At 49.2% G+C, this 21,839-nt stretch overlaps 2 protein-coding genes across 2 annotated transcripts; one reads left to right on the plus strand and one right to left on the minus strand.

The window, feature by feature from the left end:
• Window positions 1-4,783: 4,783 nt before the first annotated feature.
• LOC104338065 (olfactory receptor 14A16) lies at window positions 4,784-5,743 on the plus strand. The gene has a single exon (XM_009944081.2). It carries the CDS (start codon window positions 4,784-4,786, stop codon window positions 5,741-5,743), a length of 960 nt encoding a protein of 319 aa, XP_009942383.2.
• A 7,826-nt stretch (window positions 5,744-13,569) lies between these two features.
• Window positions 13,570-17,970, minus strand: LOC142364815 (olfactory receptor 14J1-like). The gene is made up of 5 exons (XM_075444940.1): window positions 17,938-17,970; window positions 17,773-17,829; window positions 13,879-14,815; window positions 13,725-13,803; window positions 13,570-13,606 (listed from the first exon to the last, which is right to left on the minus strand). The coding sequence occupies exons 1-5, from the start codon at window positions 17,968-17,970 to the stop codon at window positions 13,570-13,572; spliced, it is 1,143 nt and encodes a 380-aa protein (XP_075301055.1).
• Between the last annotated feature and the right edge of the window lie 3,869 nt (window positions 17,971-21,839).

Here is a 21,839-nt window from a genome sequence, read left to right on the forward strand (position 1 = left end):
GGTGCAGATCCTCAACAATTCTATTGATAGCCCTGAGATCCTGTACTATTCGATAACTACCACTTGTTTTTTAATTGGTAAAATGGGAGTGTTATATTCTGATGCACACTTTATTAATAACCCATCTTTGATGAACCGGTTGATCACTGGTTGATTTCCTTCTCTGTCTTTCATTCTAAGAGGATATTGTCTAATCCTTACAGGCTGTGCTCCTTGCTTAAGTTTGATTATTATTGAAGATGCATTTTTTGCTTTTCCTGGTGTCTCTGTGACCCATACTACTGTGTATACCTAGTTCTGGACTTCCTCAGGTACTTCTGAGGCAGCAGGGATATTTATGAGGGCCAAACTCAAAACTTCAATTAGCTGGTCACTTCCCACACAGAGTTCTACTCTCCTTTTGTCAAATCTTATTTCTGCCTTTAATTGTTCCAATAAATCTCATCCTAATAGAGGTCTTGGCAAAATAGGCATATATGAAAATTTGTGTACCCCCAATTGTTTCCCTAATTTGAATTCAAGAGGTTTTAGAAAGTACGCCTTTTCACTGTGGCCAGTAGCTTCCCTTACCATTACCAAGTCATCACCTACAGGTGTCAAAGCCTGATTGAAAACTGACAATGTTGCTCCAGTATCAACTAAAAATTCGACGCTCTGTTGCCGTTTCCTTAGCTTCAATACAACCAGTGGATCCGCTAGGGTAGATTCCCCAGGTCCCCGTCAATCCTCCTTGACGTGGGCCTGTATTCTTTTCCTCCTGCTCTGCCTTTCTGGAGACTCATTTTTTTAATGTCCCCTCTGCCTACAACAAGCACATTGGTTTCTTTCCAAGGGCCTCTCAGGTCCTTCACTTCTGAATCTTTCACTGTCTTGTAACACTGCTACTAATATCTGCTTCTTTATTTTCTCATAATGCTGCTAACAACATCTGCTTATCTTTCTTTGGATCCTCCTCCCTGTTACTAAACACTCTCCACGCCTCGTCTAGTAAATTTTCCAAATTCCTGCTGTCTGTCGCTCTCAGTTTCTGCATCACTTGCTGACTGCCCAATGAGTAATGTTCTGGCCGGTCAGATACATGATCCCGCCAGTATCTTTCATTTTATCCAACTTAGTACATCTCTGCCCTATACTACATGCTGAGCAACATCCTTTCAATTTCCTTGTTCTTCTTTCTTATTTTATACAAAATATAGGTCAAAGGGCTTTTCTTCCGTAACTCTTTGCTTTGTGAAATCCCCATTATTTACCACGTCTGTTTCTCTGTCCCTTAATCAACGTACGACAAACCAACTTTGCACTTGAACAAACCCTTTTAACACCGACAGCTCCAACTCTTAACCAAACTTCTATACTTTAAGCACCGAGAAACAGTTACCGGCTGCATACGAAACTTTATCCCACTTCTTTTTTCTTCTCAAAAATAACATCAATTGCAATAAAGTATTACAATTCAGGGTTCCATTAGAGGGCTATTTTCCTCATCATCTAATTTATACCAAAGCCATCACTGATTACAATACCTTATTAAGGTCCTTTTGTTCACACTCCTGCCTAGTGGTCCTCCTATATCCTTCCAGTGAGCCAAAATACAGCCTAAAAGGCTCTTTTTCACTGTCTCTCCACTTTGTTCACCTCTCATTATTCATTTAATGTTTTGCTCTCCTAGTGTATCCTAAAGGAACGTTTCCTGTCCTCCTCTCTTGCTAGTTAAGGAATGCAGTCTGATTAAACCGACAGCACTAATACCTCATCCAGGGCAGAAGGTGCAGAGGTGTACTCGCCCCACAGAAAATACACCTAAAGTCAAGACAATTATTAACATAAAACTCCTGTCTTCCATTTGACAAAATAATGTACTTCTAACACTTTGAACACTGAGTGAGAACAAACAGGCAACAGCAGTGACAAAGTGGCCAGGAGCTAGTACGAGCTCCACATTGAGGGGCCACAGTGCTACTCTGTCCTATGTCCCTTCCCATGTAATAACAAGAATTCTGTAGCTGTATTTTTATTGCCCAAATTTCACTGATTTTTAATATTTCCTACATTTCCTCAAATCGCTTGCTTAAGTCCACCAGAGTGATCAATCCTGTCCCAGTCAGACCGATTTCCACATTATGTACACTGACAATCGTCTCTAAATAGTACCCAAACGTTTTTCTCACAAACAAAACACTTAAAAACCGAGTTACATGAAAAATCCCCATGTACAGAACACCAAGGGTTAATACTTAATTCAAATAACACTGTTTCACAGTCTGCCACACGCTTCCTTAGTCTCCGGCTTGCTCTCCTCGCAGAGAACACGAAACTGCGGATCAGAACTCCACACTCACTTTGCAGCCAGGCTGCATCTCGCTCGCCCAATCACTCACCCAGCACTTTTAACACACAATAACAGCACAATAATACCCGTACATTCTGGGGCTAGCCCGGCACTTCATACAAACATCAAGGCCTTATTGTTAGGTGTTAAAAAGTGTTAGATGATATGATCCTTCACACAACACAGGGTACTGAATTTTTACAGCATATAACAATAACCATGGCAATACCAAATATAACTCCTGCTACTGCAGTCAGGAGAACCCAAGTTACCATTAGTCGGGGTACAAGACTTACAAGTCTTACCCCACCACCTTACGGGGACCTCAAACCCCCACCACCAAATTATGGGGACCTCAAACCCCCAACCCAGGGGTGAGCACCAATGCTCTTTACCTCGCATGGGACGTCTCCTCACGACTTACAGGTATCCCCTTACAGTATAAACATACCTGGTCTGCTGGTGATGGTCCTTTTCTGTCCCCGCGGTGACCTGGGTGAGTAGGGGAGTCCTCCCGAGAAATCTCGGGGGCCCCCGGAGGAGTCCCGTCCTTAGCAGATCCCGCAGCTGGAGGGAGAGGGTCCCATCTGGGTTGCCAAATTGACGTGCGGAATCAAACTTCACAACTCAGAGAGTTATAAAGCAGGTATGTTTATTGCGGCGCCGGGTGCAAGGGGGATCGCTCCTCCTAACTTGCACACCGAGTCACGAAGCATGCACCTATTTATTACAAAGCTTATCTAAGTAGGCTGGACTATTGTAATTATTTCTAGGAATTCATTATCATACTCCACCCCCCTTTAGCACTTGCGCAGTGTCGTCTGGTGGTCGTCTGTGGGGGTCTTCTGGATGAAGCCTTGTAGTCTTCCTCGCTGTGTGCTTTCACCTTTGGCTCAAACATTCCTGAGTTGTCTGTGTTGGCTGAGTCCCAAACCATAGAAACAGTTTCAGCTAGAGAGTTGCTTCTTGCAGACAACAAAGTCCTGGTTATCAGTCCTTGTTTCTCTTTGTCTGTCTCGCAAGCAGTCCTTGTTAGCTACATTTGAGCCACAACAGTCCTTGTTAGCAAGATTACAAAAGAACAGAACTAAACTGAATAACAGTGTTTAACTCTTTCTTTAACATAGATGCAAAATTATATAACAAAATTAAACAAAAGCTATAGCAAAATCGAACTGATTTTCAATTCCCCACATCTTAGGCAAGGATTCTGTGCTTTCAGTTTTTCTGCTCTTGGTTGGCTGGGTGGGCAGTGGGAGATTGGGGCAACGGGCACAAACTGAGGCATAGGAAGTTCCACCTGAACATGAGGAAGAGCTGCTTTACTCTGAGGGTGACAGAGCACTGGAACAGGCTGCCCAGAGGGGTTGTGGAGTCTCCTTCTCTGGAGATATTTAAAACCTGCCTGGACGTGGTCATGTACAACCTGCTCTGGGTGACCCTGCTTTGGCAAGGAGGTTGGACAAGATGATCTTCATACGTCCTCTCCAACCCCTGCTGTTCTGCGACTCTGTGGTTCTGTGAGATGCGAATTTATTTCTCTGTTTTGGAGAAGGCACTGAAACCCCAGTTCTCATTAGCATTTGTCTGAGCTGCTCCTCAACCCCCTCAAACACAGAGGTGTCCTTTGGCAGTGCCAAGCTGCCAGGAGATGTCTGCAGGACAGAGCTGAGCACACAGCCAGTGAGTTGGGTTCTGTGAGCATTGACAGGGAGGAGTCCCAGGGACACAGAAACAGCTCCCACAAGGGACAGCGCCAGGCAGCAGAGACACGGGCAGGGCGAGAGAGGGAGCTGCTACCAGAGATGTCGTGGGAGTGCAGATTCAGTCACCTCCCTGCCATCTTTTGCAGTGCAGACACATTTCCCAACACAACGCCCCGTCTCCTCTGCTACCCAGCAGAAACTCTGCCCATTGAGCCATGGGGTCTAGGTCATGAGTCACTGCCTCGCCAGCTGGACCTCCAGATGAAAGGATCCTGGAATATGGGACACAAAAGAATATGCTAAAAGCACTTGCCCTACAGTGTCATCATCGGAGTGGCAGCGAGCACAGTTGCATAAGGAGAAGGCTTCACAGCAAACCCGTATGCCTTTCTGTCTTCATTCCTTCTGGAGCATTGCAGTGTTCTTCCCTGTTTCTCCACTTGTCTGTGCTGCTCTTGCTCTCTGGGGCAGGGCTGGGGATGTGGGTCGGTTTTTGTTCTGACACCAACGCTGAGGGCCCTGGCACAGAGAAATCGTCATGGAAAGTAGGTGCCCAAGTTGCACTTAAAACTCTGGTGAACAATACCACTGTATTGGTAGCAACAGAGAAACAGCTGACTCGTTCCTCCTTCTGCTCAGGGAGGGGAGTTTCTATGCATAATGGCAAGTTTTTTTCCAGGGAGAATTTTCCCATAAACTGTCATTGTCTTTTCCTCCTTTGACAGGTTCCCATGCCCAGAGGTGGTAAATGCCCAATAGCAGCTCCATCACACAGTTCCTCCTCCTGGCATTCGCAGACACACCGGAGCTGCAGCTCTTGCACTTCTGGCTCTTCCTGGCCATCTACCTGGCTGCCCTCCTCAGCAACGGCCTCATCATCACCACCATAGCCTGTGACCACCGCCTCCGCACCCCCATGTACTTCTTCCTCCTCAACCTCTCCATCCTTGACCTAGCCTCCATGTCCACCACTGTGCCCAAATCCTTGGCCAACTCTCTCTGGGACACCAGAGCCATTTCCTACTCAGGATGTTCTACACAGTTTTTTTTCTTTTCCTTTTTGATATCAGCAGACTTTTTTCTTCTCACACTGATGTCCTATGACCGCTATGTTGCCATCTGCAGACCCTTGCACTACGGGACCCTCCTGAGCAGCAGAGCTTGTGTCCACATGGCAGTAGCTGCCTGGGGCAGTGGGTTTCTCACTGCTGTGTTGCACACTGCCAATACATTTTCTACACCTTTCTGCCAAGACAATGCTGTGGACCAGTTCTTCTGTGATATCCCACAGATCCTCAAGCTCTCCTGCTCACATTCCTACCTCAGGGAAGTTGGGCTTATCATTTGTATTGCTTTTGCATTTTGGTGGTGTTTTGTTTTCATTGTGCTGTCCTATGTGCAGATATTCATGGCCGTGCTGAGGATCCCCTCTGAGCAGGGACGGCACAAAGCCTTTTCCACGTGCCTCCCTCACCTGGCCGTGGTCTCGCTGTTTATCAGCACTGGCACATTTGCCTACCTGAAGCCCCCCTCCATCTCTTTCCCATCACTGCATCTGGTGGTGGCTGTACTGTACTCGGTGGTTCCTCCAGCAGTGAACCCCCTCGTCTACAGCATGAGGAACCAGGAGCTGAAGGTATCCATCAGAAAAGTTATTCCAGAGATGCTTCTCACTTGCCATAATTTTTCCGCCACTCTTCAGGAATGACTCTCATGTTGCCCCACTGCAGGCCTGACCTTTGTTTGCTGTTTTGTATTTTATTATTATTATCTCTATTGTCAATCATTTTTACTATTTTCCTGCATAAGTGTCTGAATTCATCTTAATTTTGTTGAGGAATGTAACTGCTCTAACCTGGATGTAATATACAGTTGTGTGTTTAACTGAGACAGAGCTGACGCTCTCATAGCATTTCCGAAATAAAATTAGACCATCCCAGTGCAGTGACTGACATTTGGGCTCTTCTTCCAAGGTTGATACCAACAACAGGCCCAAGGAATGTCACCCCAAAGGGCCTATTTCTCCTTGGAATTGGAAGAGTAAAGCTTGTGGTCCCATTGGAAGCTGTTAGAGACCAAGGGTTGGAATCTGAACTGACCCATTGGTGCGTGGTGACCGTGGAGATGGGGAATGGTGAGTGAGGTGTACCCAGGGCTTTCTTTGATAAGACTGTGCAGAAAAAATTCTCCAGGAAGGTAATCTGAAGCTTCCTGGGAGCCTTGAGGTTATACGGGGACCACATGTGCCTGAACTAAGTCCTGGCTGAAGCCCCGCTAAGTGAGCCATCACCCAAGGTGGCAGTCACCCAAACAGAAAGTGCAAAATACCAATATCTGCAGGGAGAGAAAGATGGGTGTACTTGACCATACACAGACCAGCTCCAACAGGGAGCAGCACCTTTGCAGCCACCACTCCAACAACAGAGCACACACAACCATGGAGCACACAATGGTCACCATTCTGCTCCCTTCTCAGTCTTATCTGGTGTGAAGGTCATGAGTGGTCTCTTCATCCTCTGCAGCATTTAGCCATGGGTGCACACACTCCCATGATCCCTCCAGTGCGCGTCTGAGTTTTAGGTCTGCCCGGGTATCCTACCCAGTCATGGAGCCACTACCCTCTAGCCAAGTTGAGCCTTGGGTGTCTCCACATCTTGGTGTCCTCCTCTTCCAGCCAGCCCCACGTGGATTTGGCCAGCAACGCATGTACGTACATTCATGTGCACACACACATGTACACACACTAATGAGCATGTTCACAAATAGCAAATAGCCAGAAGCAGATTTAAATTAGAAAGCAGGACACACACAGGGTTTGAACAGCTCAGCCTTGATCAGCCGCTTCCACACTGCAGCTGGACCCTTGCATCCCTCCCCTCTCCCCATCGATGGTACCATCGTTTGATAGTTGGGATACCATTACCTAAGTCATCTGGACCTTACATGGCATTACTGCTCTGTTCCCCTGGCACCGCTGGCATTGCAAGGCTTGACAACCCAGAAGCTCCCCAATGCTCCCCTCCAGTTATCCGTGCAGTTTGGCCTTTCCTCAGGTCTCTGCTCTTCAACCACTTGTGAGACCCATCTTGGACACATGGTGCTGCCTGTACTTCTAGTCCCTTCTTACATGGATCTCTCTCACATCCTGCAATTTCTCATGCCATGTTCCATAGTTGCCTATGTCATGTCATATACAGTTGGCTTCACCCCAGGGCAGGGCTTCACCAGGCGCCCAGTCATCGCTCTGCAGCTTTCGCTTCTGTTGTCCTTGATGACCTCATAATGTTTGTCTGTTCCTGGCCAATACAATTGCTGTCCTGAGGTGACATAACATGCAACAGTCCAGTCATTTTGGGTTTGCTTAACTCTACCCCTCTCCACTGACTGAGCTACCATTTGTGTCATGTTGGCATTTGTGATGCACTTGATGATGTCACAGGATCTGTCCACCTACTGCAAGTCACTCAGGTTACTGCAACAGAAATGACCTCACAATCCACCTCCAAGCCAGGTCATCTTCACCTTCCTCTGCATCTCCCCTCGCCCAACCTCTCAGCACTGCTGCCTGGATTTGCCGACACTCCAGGCGACATCTCTGGGCCTGCCTCAGCATCCAGCCAGTTTGGATCTTTCCAATGAAATTACATCAAAATCCACCTCCCAGCTACATCACCCTTCTCCAGCAGCAGGAGTAACCTCCCAGCTGACCTCCCAGACACTTCCTCTTTACCTGCCTCTCCTCTCCCCTCCCCAGCGCTGTCCTTTCTGCTGGGCAGGCAGCAACTTGCCTCCCACAGGGACTGCAGAGCCCTGGTGGGACAGCTCGAGTGGTGGGAGGGCAGCCAGAGATGGCAAGGGCTCCTCAGGAAGGCAGGCAGGAGGATGAGGAGGTGGAGGGGAGCGCTGGGCAAAGGAGAGACTGGTGAACACAGAGCCTTGCCTTGGAGGAAGCCTCACGGTCACAGGTCCTCAATTACAGGGCAAGTTCAACCACCCCACAGTCTGCTGGGAGGGCAGCAGGGCTTGGCACAAGCAACCCAGGAGATTCCTGGAGGTTGTGGAAGGCAACATTTGGACACAGACACTCGATGAGCTGACTAGGGCTGGTCTCCTACTGACAGAGAAGGTGGATGTGGCTGGGGATGGGAAGGATGAGGGCAGCCATGGCTTCGATGACCATGAGCTGGTGGAGAAGTAGAAAAACTGCCAGTATAATGGTGCAGGACTGGAGAAGAGATGGTTTGAGTTATCTGATGATCTGCTTGGACTGTCCTGAAGGACAAAGGCACTGTGAGGGCCTCTTGGATCCTCAGGGACAATGTCCTCAAAGCCCAGGAAGAAGCCACTCTGATGCACAGGGAGTCAAGCAGGGGCTGGCACGAGGCCAGTGTGGATGAACAGGAACCCCTCTGACTTAGGAGGTCAAACTCCAGAAGGAAGTGCAGGGAGGCTGGAGGGGGGCCAGGCTGCCCAGGAGGCAGACAGACCCCTGGCCTGTGGGCGCAGGGATGGAGCCAGCAAAGCCAAAGCTCAGCGGTGCCTGGGAATGGCCCAGCATGGGGAGGGCACCCAGAAGGGCTTCTCTGAATGTGTTGTTGGCACAAGGAAGGCAGCTGAGGGACCCCTGGTCCCAGTGTCCACTGGGGCAGGGGACTGAGTGACCAAGCCAGTACAAATACAGTAATTCCTCAGAACAGAGATTCTTCCTTTTGAGACTGTTGAGAGGAAATTAATTTTGCTGACTAACTGGACACACCTATATATTTTTCTACACATTTACTAACACATAAATATAGATTATTGCATATACTTACATAGAAAGACAGATAATATAGATTTCATGTGAACAGTGCAACCTTGACAATGGAGTAAGAGATGGTTTCACTGAAGCTTTTTACTCCACTTTCCTACTCCACTTTCCTGCATCAGGCAAAAATGTTCTACACTTCTGAGCATGACTCACTCAGTGCCAAGAGTTAGAGGTGGCATGGGCAGTGCAGGGCAGGGAGATTGTTGGGGCCCTGGGCTCTATGCAAGACACAATATTATATTTCTTAATGATGTAGGCGCCAGTATGATGGAAATGTTGAGGACATTTAGAAAAAAAAGTACAAAGAAATAGAATGAACGATGCAGAGTGAAAGAAGTGTCCTATTGAAGCTTTAACCTTAATACATCGTTCGTGGTGTTATCCGCCTTGCTTTATTTTAATATACTGATCTCTGCAGGATTTTGTGTATTGCCTTTCTATTAATACTGTACATCCCAGTATGATGGAAAAGTAGAGAACATTTTATAAAAAGAAAGAAACAGAGAAACAGAATGAAAGTTTTAGAGTGAAAGAAATATCTAATTGCAACTATTTGATTCTTCAGACACGTCTCAGCAATCCAGTTGCTACTTTGAGTTTCAGGGGGTTGAAAGCTTGGCCATCTTTCAGTATGCTGTGTAATTCTGCCTTTAGCTAAGTCTTTAATTGTGTTGATTTTATAATTGCCTTTCTGTCTAAAACAGTTCATGCCTTGTTATGCCTTGTGGAAGCAGAACATCATGGGTGGCAGCTTGTTGTTGGCACAGAGAGGAGGAATGGGTTTTATGTAAATGGTGAACCTTGTAACTTTTACTTTGTTTATTCAAAAAGCAGAAGAATCCCTCTGTGCCTGTGTGCAGGCAGTTCTCTAAGGAAAGCAGGTGGGAGCTGGTACAAAGGAGCTGGAACAGGCAGCTGCAGAGCTCAGAGGAGAAGGCTGATGTGAGGAAAAGGGGTGTGAGTCCCAGGTGGCCCCAAGGAGAGCAATGGTGGGTTTGGGGAGGTGTGGAGCAAGGTTGTCCATACTGTGTCAGACCTCAAGGGACAGCTTTTGCAACCGGGAAAGACCTCCTGAGGAGAGACTCTGCATCAACATCAGTCAGAGAATGCTGCTGTCGCCTCATCTCAACACTAACAAATGATAAACTACACACCAATAAATTAAAAAACCATTTTTGTTAGAAGCTTTTGAAAATCTTCCTCCATAACTACGTTACGAAACCTCTCTACTTAACTGTACCAGACTAGAAGTGAATTACCAGAAGAGGCATAGTTTGTTAGGGCTATCTTCACTGTAATGAGCCCCATGGTGCATTTGAGCTGAGTCCTTGAAGCTCAGATACTGAGGGGAGATTGCACAAATCATTCCTGATATGAAAATGAGGAGAAAAAAACATCCTGTCTACCTTGAAGTATGGTGCAGTCCCACTAAGGGCCATTACCAGCAAAGCCTTCCCAGGGACTCGTTAGAGAACAGAACTGGAGGCCATGATGGCAGGTAGCAAAGGGAAGGTGCAGGCAGCTCAGACGCTGAGAACACCCTGGGTGTGTCTGGTGAGGCAGAAAGGCCAAGGGCTGAGCCCCAGCCCCTGGCAAGGCAGATCCTGTCCCTCAGGCCTTGCTCAGGGCTCTTGCTGGGGCAGCGGGAGGTGGGGTGGGTGATGCTGAGGGAAGGCCAACGGGGTGACAGTTCCCAGCCTTCCTGGGGCTGTGCAAGGAGGCAATGAGCCCCCCCAGTGCCTTAGGACAACAGGTCTCCTCAGAGGCCTTGGCGGCAGAGACACCTGAAATAGCCAAGGGGACAAAGCCTTGGGTTCTCTTGGCAAGTGCCAACCTTGCCAGGGCCCTTTGCCATCTCCTCCACAGCTTGTCCTACGCTGTCCCACAGCTGCTTGTGTTTCCCTGCAGGCTGCAGACACCCATCTCACCTCCTCACCTTGCTCTCACCCTGCCATTTCCATCCAGTCACTGGTGTCTGTCCTCCCTCACACTGTGTTCCTTGAAACACAAAGAGATGGACTGATCTCATCCTCCTTCAGGTTTACTTCTTATACCACAGCACTACAGCACTACCCACTGAGTGACATTTCTTTTTCCGCATGTCCAGCGTCCACCTGTCAAGTTGCACTGTGTGTCAGTGTTGCTATCCCCTGGTGTTTCCTACCTCCAAGGAAAGCTCTGTCATCTTGGAAACAATCCATCAAGAAGCATCCCAACCCACCAGCCTTCTTGAGGCCTTTCATTTAACCCCCAAGGAGTAGCCTCCCCACCATCTCCCAAGGCTGCCAGACTTTCAGCTTCTCCAATAGACACACCCAAGCTGTGTGCCTGCTGCTGTCCCATCTTGTGCTTGGACAGAAGAGACACGACATCCAAACTGTCAGCCCTTTTCCTAGAGTGAGCCGGGGTCCCTCGGCAGAGGGGGTCTCCCAGTCACTGTGCCAGCCAGGTGCCTGCTGCTGGCCTGTCACAGACACTGGCAGAGGCGAGGTTAAAAACACATCTCCCCACCACGAGCCAAGGGCTGACCTATCAGGTGCTTCAGAAAGACGTGACGTCAGGGTCCCCTTCTCAGCTGTGTGCCTTGCTGTTGGTCAATGACCACCAGAGGCAGCAGTGGGCTCACAGTGGTCTTCACAGCGATTGATTCCCTACTGGATTGTGAGTTCCTTAAAAACAATTGTCCACATGGTATTGTACCTGATCATGACCCTCATTGGGGCCCAGTTCCTGAGCAGATAAAAATAAACTTGTCTCCTTAAAATTATCTAAAAGATTTACTACCAACATTTGGAGTGGAGAAATGTTCCTCAGAGGAACTGCTCTATTTAGACTTGTTCATTTTTTATATTTGCTTCTGCCTCCCTGCTTTTTATTCTTCTGCTTTCTGTTCTGTCTTCTGAGAGTTTTCCAAAGAAAAAATTCATTGCGTCATAGAATATCACAGACTGGAAGAGACTCCTGAACACCACTGTTCTGGGTCTGGCTGGGACAGAGTTCAGTTTCCCCACAGCAGCCCACATGCTGCTGTGCTTGGACTTGTGGCTAAGAACGCCGTTGATCACGCACCAGTCTTTTGGCTATTACTGAGCAGTGCTCACACCGCGTGAAGGCTGTCTCTCCAACCACCCCAAAGCTGGTTAGCTCAGGGTGGGCCAGTGGTTGGGAGGTGACATAGATGGGACAGCTTACCTGAAATGAACAACGGAATATTCCGTAAGTGTGTTGATACATCTCTTTGCTTTTGCTCTTTGTCTTCTGTCCTTCTTGAATGAATTTTCATTGTTATTAACTGACATCTGTCAGGCCTACAGACATTAAAACAAGACCTTCTGGTGTCTTGAACAGAGCCTCATGGCCTAAAAATTTCCCTGCAGAGGCATCCTCAGTCTTTGCCCAAAGCGAGTCATGCTGAGGTGCCTTAGATGTTGGTTTAGATGGTCACTTACAGCACAGGGGGATATATACGCAACAAACATCTGCTCTGCTCCAGGTAGAAAAAGGGCCAGACATCGTAGGATGGTAAGAGAACTGACGTTGAAGGCACCTCAGGAAGTCTGCAGTGCAACCTGTCAGAAACAGGGTCAGACCACGTAGTTCAAGGCTTGGTTCAGTCTGAGTTTCAAAAACCCCCAAGGACAGAGACTGCCCAACTTCTCAGGGTGGCCTGTTCCAGAACTTGGCTGAGCCCCTGGGGAATAATATTGTCCTCTGTCCTGCCTGAACGTCTCCTCTTTCGCCTTCCCCATACTGTCTTTTGTCCTCCCACCATGCACCATGCAGAAGATACAGGCCCTGTATTCTCCGTGTCCTCCTCATAGGTACTGGCAGGCTGGGATAAGGTCCCCCTCAGCCTTCTCCTCTCTGGGCTGGACAAGCCCAGCTCCCTCAGCCTCTCCTCACAGGCCAAGTGGTCCAGTCCCTGGCTGTCCCAAGGGCCCTTTGCTAAACCCTCTCCAGCTCGCCAATATCATTCCTGCATTGGGGATCTGAAATATGAATCTCTTCTCCTTGCTCGTAACTGTTCTTGCAGCCACCAATTTTAGGTGGTTACCCCATGGCCGTTGCTTTGTGACCCCTGTCAATGCCTGGCCAGTCCCAGCCCAGCCCCACTGTCCCACACATGGCCCCATGGACCCACTGCTCAAGCTCAGCATGGTAAAGGGTGTATTCGCTGTGAGGAAAGTTTATCGTGGGTGATTGCCAAGACACCTCCTTGTGACCTGTCCCCCTTGTGCGCCTTCTACTTGAGATACCCCCCCTCCAGGTCCTGGAACCTACCCAGTCCTATCCGCATGCCTTGTGGGGCTTTACAGACATCCCTGTTCCGCAGTTTGCCAGGGTCTAGACAAGGAGAGAAGTCGAGCAGGGCTGCCTATTCCCTCTGTGCAGGCACTGAGCCCAGCAGAAGGAGGGAAGTGGCCATGCAGAAAAGACTATTGATAAACCTGTGGTCAGGTCACCAGTGAAAGCTCACTCCAGTTCCACTCCCTATCACAGCATCCCATGTCCTCCACCCCACAGCCCGTACAAAAACCCAGCAAAGCAGCACAACCTTGTGAGGGCAATTTCTTCAGGCTGTTCCTGATCTCAGTCATGGAAGAAGAGCCCAACCTCCAGACACTGGCACAATGAAAATCCCCTTTTATTAGAGAGATTTTACAGTGGATGACAGCTGTACCATTGTGACAGACACATGTGCCTCTAGGTCAGACAGACTGTGTTCATGTCTCTGCAGCAGTGGAATGGATGCAGACATTGCTGGAGAAAGAGAATTATCACAGGAAAAATGCACAAAGCAGAGGAGGTTCCCCAGACACATCAAAAATCTTTTGTGAAGAGACATGGGGCAGCTTATTGCTGCTAAAAGAACACTGACAGAATGAGGTTCTTCAGGGCGCCGTTGAGCTCCTGGTTCCTCATGCTGTAGAAAAGGGGGTTCACCGCTGGAGGAACCACTGAGTAGAGGAAAGACACCAGCAGGTCCAGGGATGGGGAGGAGATAGAGGGGGGCTTCAGGTAGGAAAATATGCCAGTGCTGATAAACGGGGAGACCACAGCCAGGTGAGGGAGGCATGTGGAAAAGGCTTTGTGCTGTCCCTGCTCAGAGGGGATCATCAGCACGGCCCTGAAGATCTGCACATAGGACAGCACAATGAAAACAAAACACCCAAATACTAAAGAAACACTAACCCCAAGAAGCCCAGCCTCCCTGAGGTAGGAGTGTGAGCAGGAGAGCTTGAGGATCTGGGGGATTTCACAGAAGAACTGCTCCACAGCATTGCCTTGGCAAAGAGGTATGGTAAAAGTATTGACAGTGTGCAGGAGAGCATTGATAAAAGCACTGCCCCAGGCAGCTGCTCTCATGTGGACACAAGTTCTGCTGCCCAGGAGGGTCCCATAGTGCAGGGGTTTGCAGATGACAATGTAGTGGTCGTAGGCCATGATGGTGAGAAGACAATACTCCGCTCCAACCAAGAAGATAAACTGAAAGATTTGGGCAGCACATCCTGCATAGGAGATGGTCCTGGTGTCCCAGAGGGAATTGGCCATGGATTTAGGGACAGTGGTGGAGATGGAGCCCAGGTCGATGAGGGAGAGGTTGAGGAGGAAGAAGTACATGGGGGTGTGGAGGCGGTGGTCGCAGGCTATGGCAGTGATGATGAGGCCGTTGCTGAGGAGGGCAGCCAGGTAGATGGCCAGGAAGAGCCAGAAGTGCAAGAGCTGCAGCTCCCGGGTGTCTGCGAATGCCAGGAGCGTGAAATCAGTGACAGAGCTGCCATTGGACATTTGGTCCCTCTGGCAATAGAAACTCAATCCAAAGAGGAAAAGACAGTGACAGTTCAGGAGATTGTTCTCTGAGCCTCTTCTTTTAGACCCTTCCCCTGCTACACACCCCTTCTTTTCTCTTTCTGTCAGATTTTTCTTCATCTCTGTGACTGAAGCTTTGATTGGTGCTTGCTGAATGTGCTGTGAGGAGAAAGACCTCTTCCCACGGGCTGTTAAGGAGTCAGCCTTGCTCTGCAGATGTAGGTTCATGAGCGTGGCATAGGAGGGGACCTGTCTGGGTTTTTGTCAGATGAAACTGCTCCTAACTTCAAAAGGGCTGGCCAGCACCTGCACTCCCTGTCCTAAAGAACTGGGATAGCAGAAGGCAGTTTGAAAGGTTTGGGGTTTTTTGACAGCTCCCCTCATCTCACCTGGGGAATGTTCTTGGATCTCAGAAATCCTCAGCATTTCTGTTGTGCTCAGGGAGAACAGGGCTGCCCAGCTGCCATGGGCTTGCACCGTTCTAGGATCAAGAGTGATCGCACTCCCGTGTTATCCTGAAAAGCCACCAGACACTGCTGAGAGCAGAGGAATCCACAGCAGACCATCTAACATGTCACCCTTTCCTGTGGTCTCAGCACAACACTTCTAATCAAGGACACCTGCAGCTCAGTTCACCAACCCAAGAGCATTTCCTCGGTCAGGCATAGCATCTCTGCGCTTCTCCGTTGGGGTTTTCAGATAACGCAGTTGTGTTATGTTAAAGATTTACACTCTTGAGGAAAGCTCCGATCTTGGAAAGACACATCAGGAAGATAGCCATGTGTCCTAATGGTGGTTTCAGATTTTGGGAAAAATTACTTGTTCTCTGGGCTCACAGACTTCACTGCCCACAGCCCCACAGCTTAGACACAGCTGACACATCTCTTTCGCCTGCACAGGATGACCCACAAGATCAGAGCTTGACTCTGCAGCTGAAACTCCCATTCCCAGAGAGCCTGACTGAGAGAGCAAGGGAACAGCTTCAGTAACACAGACAAGTAGAGCAAGAAGGAGAAACACAGTGAGGTTCTGCATGAAAGAGGCAGAGGCAGCCGGGCACTCAGGACACTGCTACACTTCTCCAGCTGCACACATCCCAGACTCAAACATAGCCAGGTAGTTGCTCTCTGTCCCTGAGATCCTCAGAGGGAACTAGGCATGTAGCTGTAGAGCTGGATTGTCATCCTTGCTTTGACTTTCCTCTTCGCTTATCCCCTGTTCAATATCCTGGGCTAATCTGGATCTGTGAGCAGCCCTGACCCATGCAGCTCTTTCTCAACAGCAGAAGGATCCTACCCTGTCCTGCTGGGGTCAATCATTCCACCCAGAGCTTCTCCTCAAAACCGCATGAGGAGCTCCCCGGGCAGGGTGAGTGCTGGCCCTGGTAGGCAGCAGAGTTCCTGCCCCAGCACACAGCCCCATGTTGGTGCAGACACCCTTCTCGGAAGGACAGCTTGGGGCAGCCCGGGCTGCACATCCACCTTCCCAACCCTGCAGCCGTCCTTGGGAGAAGGCAGCTGTCATGGCCTGTCCCTCTGAGGGTGCAGCAGGCAGTCCCTGCTTTGCAGCACATCCTCATCTTCTACATGCGGTAAATTGTGATACTCCTCATGGTCCATCCCGTAGGACGTGGGGTGTGCCAGCTTGAGGAGATCTTTCCACAAAGTGCCCACACATTACCCTTCATGCAGAGACTTACCATGTCAAAGGCTGAAAAGATTCCTGCCCGCAGTGAGCGCTCAGCATCCTCTCAGCCCACGCTGCCTTTAACCTCTCTCAGCCTCGCTCCTCTCCTCTCGCTGCCTGCAGGCAGTGCCCTCAGCCCTGCTGGGCTTTGCAGAGGAGCTGCTCCTGGGCACAGCTGTCTCTCTGCAGTGCTGCCCACTTGCCTTGAGCTCCCTCCATCCCCGGAGCCCAGCCCAGCTCAGCAGCAGAGCACCAGCACAAGGCAGCACTTTCTTTAACCACTCTGGGCTCGCTCCCTTGAGGTGTCTCTTGGTCTCCAGGACAACTTGCATTGAAACAGGCTGAAGCAATCACTGGTGTTCCCTCCCTCAGCTGGGGAGAGACACTTCGTTCCTGCAATGTCATTTCAACTCTTAGAGAAAGTTAGAAACAGAAGTCATCTTTCCTTTCCCCATCATTGAACAGGAAAACCAGAAAGTGACAGGGAGGGATCTCCTTTAAGCCTAATGAGGTAATGGATTCAACCTCATAATTCAAGGCATCTCATCCTGGGTTTGAAGTCCTGGGGCCACAAAAGGACTCAGGTCTCTCTCATGCTCACTACAAAACCCACAGGAGGTGGGATTCCTCTTGCCTCAGTTCAGATGGGCACCAAAACAGGCACCTGCATGGCAGCTCCTTTTCTCAGTTCCCTTGCTAATTATTTGAGGTGGAGGGCAGGAGGAAGATGTTCAGACACAGTCACCTAGTGACACGTTTGGTTCCAGAGGTGACCAAGATGCATTCTGGTAACTGCAAGCTCTAATGGAGCAGTTCATAGAGACAGGGCAGCATCTGAGGGCAACTTCCTGGAGGCTGGTGGGATAGGCCTTTGGTCAGCAAAGATGACAGAAGGTGCCCACATTTAAGACAACTGAACCTGTAACTATTCCTTATGTCCAAGGCTGCCTAAGGATGTAATCAGATGATGAAATGGAGTCCTGTGGTACAGGGAGAGATAAGTGTTCTCTATGAGCTGTATTTTCTACATGGTCTTAAAAGTATAATTGCATTTGTCTAAGGTGCATCCTTTCATTGCCTAACCTCATTCAGGGCAGCTGAATCTTCATTTCATTTACAAATCCAGGCCTGCAGTGCTATCTGAAATGCCAGAGCTCTCTAGGATAACAGCATGCACCTGTCATGGACAGCACAGGTCCTACACAGGAACCCCATCTCCATTCAGACTCGTTGTGTGACAGGCACCACCCAGGGCATCTCACACAGATTTGGTGCCTGATGACCAGTGACTGAACACCACAACTGCAGTGACACACTTCTGTCCCTTCTCTACCCAGTGGACACAGGGCAGTGCATGACCATCAAGAACATCACAGCAGGGTCTGCTCTTGAGGACATTCCCTCTCAAACTCTGCTGGATCTTCTCTCACCCATTGTTTAACCATCCCCTCGATGGTACAATCATGGATCGGGCTCTTGATGATGTCCTGGCAAACAGGGGAGGTCCCAGGTGACTGGAGGATTGTCATTGTAACACCCATTTACAAGAAGGGCCAGAAGGAGGATCCTGGGAACTATAGGCTTGTCAGCCTGACCTCGGTGCTAGTGAAGATCACGGAGTCATTCATCCCGAGTGCTCTCACCGAGCATGTGAGTGACAACCAGGGGATCAGGCCCCAACCTGATCTCCTTCTATGACCAGGCGACCCACCCAGTGGATGAGGGAAAGGCTGTGGCTGTCGTCTACCTGGACTTTAGTAAGGCTTTTGACACTGTTCCCCACAGCATCCTCCTGAAGAAAACAGCTGCCCATGGTTTTGATGGGTGTACTCTTTGCTGGATAAAGAACTGGCTGAATAGCCGAGCGCAGAGAGTGGTGGTGAATGGTGCCAAATCCAGCTGGCGACCAGTCACAAGTGATGTCTCTCAGGGCTCATTTTTGGGTCCGGTCTTGTTTAAAATCTTTATCAATGAGCTGAATGAGGCGACTGAGTGCTCCCTCAGCAAGTTTCCAGATGACACCAAGCTGGGTGGGAGTGTTGATCTGCTTCAGACTATGAAGGCTCTGCAGAGGGATGTGGACAGACTGGATCAATGGGCCGAGGCCAGCTGTATGAGGTTCAGCAAGACCAAGTACCGAGTCCTGCACTTGGGTCACAACAACCCCATGCAACACTACAGGCTTGGGGAGGAGTGGCTGGAAAGCTGCCCAGAAAAAAAGGACCTTGGGGTCTTGGTCGACAGCTGGCTGAACATGAGCCAGCAGTGTGCTCAGGTGGCCAAGAGGGCCAACGGCATCCTGGTTGGATCAGGAATAGTGTGGCCAGCAGGAGCAGGGAGAGGATCGTGCCCTGTACTCAGCACTGGTGAGGCCACACCTCGAGTACTGTGTTCAGTTTTGGGCCCCTCACTGCAAGCAGGACATTGAGTTGCCAGAGTGTGTGCAGAGAAGAGCAATGAGGCTGGTGAAGGGTCTAGAGAACAAGTCTGATGAGGAGCGACTGAGAGAACTGGGGCTGTTTAGTCTGGAGGAGGCTGAGGGGAGAACTTATTGTTCTCTACAACTGCCTGAACGGAGGTTGTATTGAGGCAGATGCTGGTCTCTTTTCCCAAGTAACAAGCGATAGGATGAGAGGCAATGGCATCAAGTTGCATCAGGGAAGGTTTATATTAGATATTAGGAATAATTTCTTCACTGAAAGAGTGGTCAGACATTGGAATAGGCTGCACAGAGAGGTGATTGAGTCACCATCCCTGGACATGTTCAAGAAAACATGTAGATATTGCAGTCTGGGACATGGTTTAGCAGGCATGGTGCTGTTGGGTTGATGGTTGGACTTGATGATCTTAGAGGTCTTTTCCAACCAATGATTCTGTGATTTTCACAGTGTGCCTGGATTGCAGGATGTCCACACCCAAGGACATTTTCAACATCACTTCTTCCTTCCTGAGATCAGCTTTACCTCCACCACAGTCCCTCAAGGCTGCAGAGCCACAGCAGAGAGCATACCCCTCTCCTGGCCTTGCCAAAAGCAGGGTTTGCTCTCTTTGTGGACACCTCCTTTCTCCTTTACATTTCCAGCTGCCATCCCCTCCAGCATGTCTCTGCTCTGAAGCAAAGCCTTTGCACACACAAGTCCTTGGGAACTTGGTAGCAGGTTTCTTTCTGTAAGTCTGCTCTCCACCCAGACATGCCACAGCTGAGGTGCTGGAGCCCAGCCATGAACCAATGGCCTCAGCCTGGGGCACAGAGAGGAGGAGCTGGAGACCTGCAGGCCATCTCTTCATCCCACTTGGAGGGAAGAATAGCTGAAGCATGTTGAGACAGCTGACATGACTGGGGACTGTGATGGGTGGCTACAGGTTGATCAGGAGAGACAGGTCAGAAAGATCAGGAAGGAGGTGTCCCATGTGTGAAGGAGATTCTTAGATGTGTGGAGCTCCTCTATGGGATGAACAGGCTGGGTGAGCACTTGTGGTTGAGGGTTAGAGGAGAGACTGGTAAGGGTGACACTCTGGTGGTGATAAAGAACGAGTTAATGTCCCTTTGCTGACTTTAATTGCCTTGGCATTTACTGGAAGGGAACCACAACAGCATGCAAATTGTCCTAGAGGTTTCTGGGGGGTCTTGTTCAAACACAGCTTGGGACACCAATCTTTGTAGCTCACCTGTCAGGCTGATCAATATTGGTGATGTTCATATTCATCTGTTACTCAAAAAGAAGGAAAAGCTGCTTCAAGGGTGAAAAAAACCAGTATCAACCTTGACTGTCATGACCGTGAAATAGTGGAGTCTAATCTCCCAAGGAGAATGAGAGCAGAAGAATGCAGATGCTGTGCTTCAAAGTATCAGATTTTGGCGTAGTCTTGTGACTTCTGTTGGGGGACCCCATGTGACCAGCATAGAAGGGCAGCAGAGCTCAGCACAGCTGGTCTTCCAGGACAATGTCTTTGAAGCAGGAGACTGTGCATGTCAGTAGTCAGGACAATAAGCAGAGCTATCAGGAGAGAATCTTGGGGAAACAGAAGACTTATGGGAAAGCTCCACAGAAAAAAGGAAGCATACGAGAGCTGATAATAAGGACTGAAACAAAGGAGGAATTCAGAAATGTGCTTGGTTTTAGAAAAAACAGAGCTCTGCCAGAGTTGACACTTGCATGGGAGTTCAAGGCCATAACGATGAGCTGTTACTTCTCCAGAAAGAGTTAAAGAAGAAACAAAGATTGTGTGTGGCCACTTCTGAATTCAGGAAGAGCAGATGTTGATAGGTCTGAGATTCTTTCTGTCTTCTTTGCCTCTGACTCCACAAGCAAGGTCTCCCAGTTCCAGGTGTCTAAGAGGACGAACACTAGGCGAGACCCAGCAGTGGATGAAGATCAGATCAGGGATACTTTAGATAAGGTCAAACCTTATCAGCTCATTGGACCAGAGGAGATGCATCCAAGGATGTTGAGAGACCAGGCCGATGTCATAGCAGCGCTACTCTGATACATTTTGGAAGTTCATCGTGACTGGAAAAAACAGAAAGCAACTCTTGCATACATCTTCTGCAGAGACCCAAGGACTGATCAAAGGAGTTGCACGCTGCGGTGACAAAGGCCAGGAGCTGTGTGGCTGGACAGCAGCTCTGTGGAAATGGTCCTCATGGTCCTTGATTTTCCTTAGGCAAAACAGGAGCCAGCAGCAATGGCAGCCAACAGCATCCTGGGCAGTATGAGCAGGAGCCCAGCCAAAAGCAGTGATTACCACCCTCTGCTCAGTACCTTTCACACCACATCTTGCACAATGACAGTGAGACAATGGCAAAGAGGAACAGATTCACTGGAGGGCCACTAGGGTGGTAATCCTCCAGTTACCCTTCAAGTATTTGTGTGATTTCCCTAAGAGTGGCAATATGTACAAGAACAACACCAACAAGAAAAGCATTAATCTGCCGAAGTATAAATATCTGCAGGGGAGCAATCTGCATCTGTGACAGCCCCTCTGGGCAATGCCAATGGGATCAGAATTTGCAATACAAGGCGTGATATCCAATCTAAAAGTACATTTCTGAAGGGGTTCAGATGAAAGGTGATCTTGGAAAAGTCACTCTTTGTGTCCCCAGGAGGCGTGGCCGCTGCTGGTTTCCCTCTCCAGAGAGTGGCAGAGGCTGGCTGGCTGCTGGCCTTAGCAAATCCTTACAACCATGTCTGAGCCTAGAAATGGTAAACAAGTAGATGATGCCTTCAGGTAGAGGAGGAGGAAGAGGATTGTTCTGACAACACAGCAGGAAGGAAGTTCCCTCCTGTGCCCATCAAGGATGATACGGACATTTCCATCTGGTGTGCATGCCTCAGCCCAGGAGATGGGGAATGCCCACTGCTGGGGGTGGCTGTGCTCAGTCGTCCACATGAGCTGACCTTGCTGACCAGCACCCTTGGCTGCAGACTATCCAATTCAATGAACTGATAAGGGGGTAATTTGCTAAGTAACCCCTGACTTGATCCTCATCTACTGC

The sequence above is a fragment of the Opisthocomus hoazin genome, chromosome 29, assembly GCF_030867145.1.
Source record: "Opisthocomus hoazin isolate bOpiHoa1 chromosome 29, bOpiHoa1.hap1, whole genome shotgun sequence".
Classification (NCBI taxonomy): domain Eukaryota; kingdom Metazoa; phylum Chordata; class Aves; order Opisthocomiformes; family Opisthocomidae; genus Opisthocomus; species Opisthocomus hoazin.

Bases quoted from the DNA above. Each gene is read 5' to 3' on its own strand.
- LOC104338065 (XM_009944081.2), top strand. From the start codon at position 4,784: ATGCCCAATAGCAGCTCCATCACACAGTTCCTCCTCCTGGCATTCGCA.
- LOC142364815 (XM_075444940.1), bottom strand. From the start codon at position 17,970: ATGAATGACTCCGTGATCTTCACTAGCACCGAG. The intron at 17,830-17,937 runs GTCAGGCTGACA...CCTGTTTGCCAG, and splicing joins TGATCTTCACTAGCACCGAG to GACATCATCAAGAGCCCGAT. The intron at 13,607-13,724 runs GTCAGTGTTCTT...CTCTTTCTCCAG, and splicing joins GCCCTGAAGAACCTCATTCT to CAATGTCTGCATCCATTCCA.